This window comes from Physeter macrocephalus, chromosome 15 (genome assembly GCF_002837175.3).
Source record: "Physeter macrocephalus isolate SW-GA chromosome 15, ASM283717v5, whole genome shotgun sequence".
In the NCBI taxonomy this organism is placed as follows: Eukaryota; Metazoa; Chordata; class Mammalia; order Artiodactyla; family Physeteridae; genus Physeter; species Physeter macrocephalus.
Window position 1 is genome coordinate 68,368,297 of NC_041228.1, and position 8,556 is coordinate 68,376,852.

The window sequence follows — 8,556 nt, forward strand, 5'->3', positions numbered from 1 at the left end:
AAAAAAAAAAAAAAAAAAAAAAAGAATATATGAATGCCTGCCTGAGTAAGAGGAAGAATAAAGAAAAAGAACACTATTCTTAGTATTTCATTTCTGCTTCTAGTGGTCTGATTGTATAGAAAAAGTAAGCGTAATAACTAGTAACCAGAGTTCCGTATCTCTCGTTATACAGGATCACAGTGGATGCTCTATTGTGTCAAAGGGGAAAAGAAAACAATGCTACAAGGGTGATGCCCCCTGCAACATGCTCAGCTTTCCTACTCGGCGGAACAAGTAATTTACAGCTTTTTAAGTCATGTGTTTAAGGTGGCTTTTACTGCTGATTTTCAGCTCTGTTTGGTGGGTTTATGCAGAAGAAAGAAAATTCTGGTTCATTTTCACCTATAATTATCGTTCATACGAAGTTCAATTTTATTTATCATGAGTATTTGCTTTTTACTATTGATTCAAATAGTATTTGTAATAATTGTCTTAAAACACAGTAAGAATACATAATGCCTTCGGAATTATTTAAAATTTTATTAATTGAAGGTTTAGGCAACAGAAAATACTAACTTTTTAATTCTTATTTTTGTCACCTGGTACCAATATTTTATGGTATTAGACGTAGGTCATAGAAATAAAATTAAGAACTGTATGGAACAATTTAAATATTCTGTTCACTTTAAACTAAGCATAAACAATGGCATCCTAACTGACGTAATGAGCTGAGAAATATGGTGAGACTTACCTTTTCAGAGCAGTTGTCTTCTCATGGTTCTAGTGGCAAGTAAAGCATTAGTGTCATCTTAGAGTCATTTGAAGTGATGTCACTTCACCAAAAACAACATCAGTGACTCTAAGTTAACATTATGTTTCAGAACTACAGCGATTAGAAGTATTTGGTTTCCACAGTTGCTGTGGGTTAAATATTTAAAACTACAGTGTAAAATCTTTTTTAAATTAATTTACCTTCTAACATAGCACTCATAATACTTTACAAATTACCATGAAACAGTTTCTTCTTTTCATTATTATATTACCATGATAAAGTATTAAGTAAAAATAATCAAAGGACAAAATATAGAAAATAATAATAAGCCTTTCCCCAAGCAGGTGACTTAACAGATGCAGCTACTTTGAGGAGAACATTGTACTCAAACTTCAGCTATAAAGACATTATTACAAAGGATCCATTTGACTTGTACAAACTGAAGCAAAGAGGTAGAATGTCCGGGATTTAGTTTGTAATAAGAGAAACCTAAGACTAGATCTGCTACAAGGAATGACAATTAAAAATACAACTAAAAATTAGTAAAAACAACAATTTCCTTTTGTCTATTTTCCAAAATCTTTGTATTAACTGTAATTTTTTAGCTTAGTCTAAACTCTAGAGTGACTCTGCAATGGGAAATTCTGCTGTTGTTTCTTTTCTGATACTATTTTTTTTAATCTTTTTCTGGTATTATTTTTAAATTACAACAATGTAATTTTCTTTCCTTATAATTCTTTCTTTTCCAAGTCTCCATGAGCATAATTGTATTTAAAATGAATTTTTAAAAATCATAGCAAATAATTTCTAGTAACAAGAATAAAATCTTTTTTCTTACTTAGATAATTTGTCATTTTTTGCTTGCAGATTTACAAAACATGACTTCAGAGCATGAAAGCTAAAATAAATCTAGTGCATTCTGGAGCCTGGAGGGCTGATCAATGGCATTTTGATATGAGTGAGAGATATTACCTAGAAATGGTGGATGGATTAAAAAATACCTAGGGAATACAAACGTTAAAGATGGGATTCTGTAGTCCAAAGTTTAGAGGTGAGGGAGCTAAAAAGGAACCAGGAAAAAAAAAAAAAAAAAAAAGACTGAAAAAGATTGTGTTGGTAGTCTTCAAAGCCATCCCCAGGCTTGGTGATTTGATAGGACTCACAGGACACAGAAGTCATTATACTCACAATTATAGCTTATTACCATGACAGATTATAGAGCAAAATTAACAAAGGGAAAAGGTACATGGGGCAAAGTCCAGAGGAAACTAGGTGCAAACTTCCAAGAGTTCTTCCACAGTGGAATCACACAGGACATGCTTAATTCCTGCAGCAACAAGTTGCCAATGCAGGGGACACGGGTTCCAGCCCTGGTCCGGGAAGATCCCACATGCCGCGGAGCAGCTAAGCCCATGCACCACAACTACTGAGCCTGCGCTCTAGAGCCCGTGAGCCACAACTACTGAGCCTGCATGCCGCAACTGCTGAAGCCCATGCACCTAGAGCCTGTGCTCTGCAACAAGAGAAGCCACCAGGGAAGCTCATTACCAGGGAAGCTCATTTACCGGGGAAGCTCATTACTCAGTGCCCAAGGTTTTTAATGGGAGCTGGTCACCTAGGCACCCTCTGCCTAGTATGGACCAAAATTCCAGACTCTGCAGACAGAAAGCAGGTATTCTGCATAAACCATGTGGTTTGTACAAACAGTTTAGGCACAATGAGCCACTCTTTCTATAGGTGTAGGAAACGATTTACAAGCTAAGTTCCAGACAGTAGCCAACAGCCAGCCTGTAGTGGAAACCTTAGCAGCAGACAGTAGCTGCTCCAGGTCTCTCAACAGATGCATTAAGTTGCTTTTTAATCTCAAGAGGTCACGGTCACATCCCTATACTATACGTCACAAAAGTGGTATCTTCAAACGCACAACAGGACCTATGCTACCATATACAGAAAAAGAAGTGAGGGCTATATACATGTGTGCACAGTATAGTCATGAAACTGTACACAAGAAACTGCTTAACAAGAGAGACTAGAGGACAAGGTTGGGAGGATCACCAATTCTCAGGCTATATACTTCTGTGTTCTTTGTAATTTTTTACCATGTGCATGTATTCCTTTATTTCTTTAATGGAAAATACAGGGGAAAAAACCCCAAATATAGCAATGCTCTCATCCTTGTCACTGAGCCAGGAACTCCACTTCAAAAGCACTGCAGAAAATCTATGAATGTTGGGTCAAAATATATTTATGTATGAAAAAATGTTGGAATTATTAACTGCATTATTTCATCTATTAAAAATGTCTTCCAGGATATAAAACATCAAAATCAAAGGAATAATGCTCAACCAGTCTAAGGGAAAATGTTCAACTTCTCTGAAGAAGAGAAAGGATTAGGAGATGATCTTTAACTGAGGTATGATTTAACTAAATTTAAAAGATTAATGTAAGCATTTCTCTTCAGTAATTGTTATTAAACATGAAAATGAGCTAAGTAAGAGAAGAATTTTTTAAATAAAAGAACTACAAATATTATGCCTAGAAATGATTTAGGGAGATGGAAGATATCATTTGCTTTTACAGATAATTTTCAGCTGATTCTTTCATAATTTCATTAAATCTCAGTTATTCTAACAAACTCCTTATCAAGGACACCATTTCATCAGCTTATACGGACTAAACCACGTACATGCTGTATACAATAAAGAATCTGGCTAGCCTCTGTCTCTGGTTTCTGGGAGGTAACTTCTAAATTCCTGGAACTTTCTGAATGATGAGAGTGCCTTTGTTACTCATGATAGGTCCACAGAACATACCTCTTAGTTGATACTAATAAGGTCACTCACGAGCCCCTAGATAGTTTATGCCAAAGAGATGACACAGATGGGGACTGGTCACACCAAAAAGATCAAACATGTAATTGGAGGGTTGGACCTCTGACCCATGTGACATCAGCCTGACTTCAGGAAAGTAGAAGGTCTGGAGACTGAGACACATGGACAATGATTCAATCATTCATGCCTACACAATGAAACTCCAGTAAAAATTCTGGACACCAAAGCTCAGGTGAACATCGTGGTTGGCAACGCTCTATACTGTCACATACTGACGTGCTAGGAGGGTGACACATCCCTGAGGCTGATAGAAGCTTCATATTTGGACGCTGCCAGACCAGGCCCTATGTATCTCTCCCTTTGGCTGGCTGATTTGTATCCTTTTGCTATAGTAAAACTGTAATAATAAGTATAGCACTTTCCTGAGCTCTGGGAGTCATTCTAGTGAGTTATCAAACTTGAGGAGGTGGTGGAAACAGTTGGTCAGAAGTGAGGATGGGGACTTCCCTGGTGGTCCAGTGGTTAAGAATCTGCCTTCCAATGCAGGGGACACGAGTTCGATCCCTGGACGGGGAACTAAGATCCCACATGCCGTGGGGCAACTAAGCCCGTGCACTGCAACCTACTGAGCTCACACACTCTGGAGCCCACACACCACAACTACAGAGCCCATGCGCCACAACTAGAGAGCCCACACACCACAACTACTGAGCCTGCATGCTCTGGAGCCAGCACGCCACAACTAGAGAGAAGCCCACACACTGCAACAAAAGATCCCATGTGCCACAAGGAAGATCCTGCGTGCCGCAACTAAGACCCAATCCAGCCAAAAAATTAAATAAATAAATAAGAATTGAGGGTGGCCTGTGGACCCCAAACTTGTAGCTGGTATCTGAAGTAAGAGAAGTCTTGTAGATTAAGACTTGTAGAAGTCTTAATCTGTGAAGTCTGGTCTAAATCTGGGTAGTTGTTGTCAGAAGTCATTGTAATGCTCCTCAAATCCTTTTGTGAGAGGTGTTATAGAAATGTTGGAAGAAGGAGCCACAGTGGATAAGCATTATCCATGAATATCATCATCTATCAGAAATGAATTTACAAAATCATAAAAATGTAGTGGTACATGACAGCTGTACCACTGACATGACAGCTGTACAATGAGCTACTAATAGACTGTCTTCACTGGCTAAAACAAACATTGCCAGTTTATATATTACTGATAGCTACTATGCTTAATTACTCATTCAAAGTACGGTGTCACAGAGCTTTAATTCAATATATAATTTCAGACCAGTTTGTTTTTTAGACCAGCTTGTTTTATAATTCCTAGATGAGACCACTTAAGGAAAACTCTGTTGTCCAATTATTTTACATTTTTCCTAATGTCAAAAGTACTTGGCCTAATCTTAAGGCCACAATTATTCACACAAGAAATCAGTAACTGAAGGCTAATAAGGTACAAAATTAGTCAAATTATATATTATTCTTTAGTAAGATTCAATGTGCATCAAAAATAATTATTACTTCGGTTGGCAATAAAAGAAACAATCCATAAAAATTAAATTCTACACACCTAACAGAACTGTTTATTTTTGCAATGGGGACCTTCATTCATTCATTCAAAATATCTTCTCTAAGCACCGAAATGCCAGACACTGCGTTAAGCAATGAATAGACAATGGCAGGAAAGCTGGTGTGCCGCTGTGGTAAAACAGAGAGCTGAACAAGTTCAAAACTATCCTTCAAGGGGAGAGCCAATGTCACAGGAGCACAAGTCAGGAACAGCCAACATAATCTGGTAAAAGTAATAAAAGAGTAAAATTATCATACAGGAAACAAGAAGCCATTGAAGGGTTTGAAGCAGGGACTAACATGATCAGATTTGGTTTTTGGAAGGATATCTACAGGCAGTGCAGAGACTTAGTAGAGGAGGCTAGACTGTAAAACAAAAAGAACACTAGAAAAAAATGTCAGTGAAAGACAGTGAAGGCCTACATAAAATAATCTCTGTGGAATTAGAGAACAGTAAACTTATTTGAGGTTCAGGTGTTAGAATCAGCTGAACTACATAATTATTTGCTATGGGATACAAAAAGGAAGAGAGGAGTCGAGGATGACCATGCAGCCAGCTCAGTAAAAGTTTGAGAGGAGTAAAGTTCATTTTGCACATGTTGATTCTGAGCTCACAACATCCAAGGACAGATATTAAAATATTAGATATATGGGTCTGGAGTTCATAAAAGCAATGGGAACTAGGGATAGAGATTTAGGAGTAATGAACACATTGATGATAAATAAAGCCCTGTGAGTGAATGAGTCATTCAGGAAGTATATGAAATGAAAAGGAGGCCTAGGATAGAGCCCTAAGGGATACCAATTAAGGAAGCGGGAGAAGTCACTGACTGTAAGTTGGACTTTAAACTCTCCATCATTTGTGAATGTAATAGTCAAAGAATAATTTTTAATATAATTCTTAAAAATCAAAAACCTACTTTAAAAAAATGTGAAAGAAGTCAGGAAATTAAAATTTATTATCCACCAATTATGTGCCAGTCATCTTTTCATATGTATTCAGTTATTGCCACAATAACCTTTTAAGATAGATGCAATTCTTAAGATAGATGCAATTCTTAAGATGAGGAAACAAAGAGCTTAAATAACTTGTACCTGGTTGCAAAGGCATGAGAGCCGCAGTCCAAAGCAAACTGTAACTCCAGAATTTCACTCATTCTGTCTGACCTTAGTGCTTGAGAGAACGTACTATCAAACTTTTAAAAGCATTATCTGTTGGAATAATTAAATTTTTCAATCCATAAAAATTTAGGGCTAGAAAATAATCCAACTTCTTTATGCGACAGATAAAGAAACTGAGTGCCTTAGAGATTAAGGCACTTAACCAAAATATAATGCTTAAGTTCACTAAACCTGTATATTGGCCAATAATTTGTAACAGACTCGGAATGGAAAGCGTTATCTATATATGAGATACTAAAAGTATGGCATTCACTTTGAGCTGTTTTTCTAATAGAGACAGAGAGCCCACTATCTACTCAGTCTCTTGGCCAACATCCCCTTGTATTCCCAGTGGAATACAAATGCAAAGCAGCTAACAATTTAGGAGTATAGTATACCCATGGCCATGAAAAATCATCCACATGAGAACAATGCTTTAACCAAATGCAACTCATCATATTTGACTTCATTTTCGTGAAAGTTTCAGTCATCATCAGTAATTCACAAGATACACTTTTATAATATTCATACATTTTCTTTAAAAAAAAATGTACACCTACCAACAAGCCAAAATGAAGTAAAGTTTCCCAAATATTTTCATACCAAACCATAACCAAAGACTCAATATAGCTAAATATTAACTTATTTACAATCCTAATATAGTCATCAATAGTATTTTGTATCCTTTAAGCATATGTCTTTGATTTTTAAATAAAAACAAGTCCACCACGTTTATTCCACAATTAACACACTTTCTCTCTCACACACACACAAATTCCATTCAAAATTTTCAATTTTGATACATACTTCTGGCTATGATTTCTACAAATCATAACCAAGACAATAACAGTTAAAATGGGAAGAAGTTTCTCAATATATATTATATTTCATATGTAGACCATACTGTCACATGTAAGATTCCAGAAAGGAAAGAGTTATTTACTAGGATTCCAAATTTACCTTTTTTTCTGACAAGACAAAGCTCTTTCATGACAGCCTGATAAGAATATCTTAAAATCAGTTTAGCACACCTAATGACATACCTAAGGAACCCTTGGTCTGTTGACTGTTTGGTGGTATGTTTTCCTTAGCCATGGAGATTAATATTTCACTGTTTTCAGAAAGCTTCTCTGATACTGTTCCCTGAAAGAGACATAATATTTACAAAATCAAAGGGGAAAAAAACCAAAAGAATTTACAATTAATCTCAGTACTTTTATTAAACAACTTGATGAAATTACATGGTACACCACAGAAGAAATTTAAATGTAAGGTTTGAGGAGTTAACCTAAGGTATTTAATATTGCAATGTTCTATTATTTAGCTCACTGACTTATCAACAAATACTCACTGAGTTCCTGAAACAGGCAGTGTCCTGGGCATCAAAAACATATGAGTGAATCAATGTGATACACCATATCAACAAACTGAAGGAGAAAAACCATATGATCATCTCAATAGATGCAGAGAAAGCTTTTGACAAAATTCAACACCCATTTATGATAAAAATCCTGCAGAAAGTAGGCATAGAGGGAACTTTCCTCAACATAATAAAGGCCATATATGACAAACCCACAGCCAGCATCGTTCTCAATGGTGAAAAACTGAAACCATTTCCACTAAGATCAGGAACAAGACAAGGTTGCCCACTCTCACCACTCTTATTCAACATAGTTTTGGAAGTTCTAGCCACAGCAATCAGAGAAGAAAAAGAAATAAAAGGAATCCAAATAGGAAAAGAAGAAGTAAAGCTGTCACTATTTGCAGATGACATGATATTATACATAGAGAATCCTAAGGATGCTACCAGAAAACTACTAGAGCTAATCAATGAATTTGGCAAAGTAGCAGGATACAAAATTAATGCACAGAAATCTCTGGCATTCTTATACACTAATGATGAAAAATCTGAGAGTGAAATTAAGAAAACACTCCCATTTACCATTGCAACAAAAAGAATAAAATATCTAGGAATAAACCTACCTAAGGAGACAAAAAACTTGTATGCAGAAAACTATAAGACACTGATGAAAGAAATTAAAGATGATACAAATAGGTGGAGAAATATACCATGTTCTTGGATTGGAAGAATCAACATTGTGAAAATGACTCTACTACCCAAAGCAATCTACAGATTCAATGCAATCCCTATCAAACTACCACTAGCATTTTTTACAGAACTAGAAAAAAAAATTTCACAATTTGTATGGAAACACAAAAGACCCCAAATAGCAAAAGCAATCT

The 8,556-nt window shown here is 36.0% G+C and overlaps 1 protein-coding gene across 1 annotated transcript in view; it reads right to left on the bottom strand.

Annotated features, from left to right (window-relative positions):
- CSPP1 (centrosome and spindle pole associated protein 1) overlaps positions 1-8,556 on the bottom strand; it is a 127,141-nt gene that overhangs the window by 106,687 nt on the left and 11,898 nt on the right. The window contains 1 exon segment of the mRNA XM_028500245.2: positions 7,356-7,455. Within this exon segment, the coding sequence (XP_028356046.1) occupies positions 7,356-7,455 (100 nt within the window).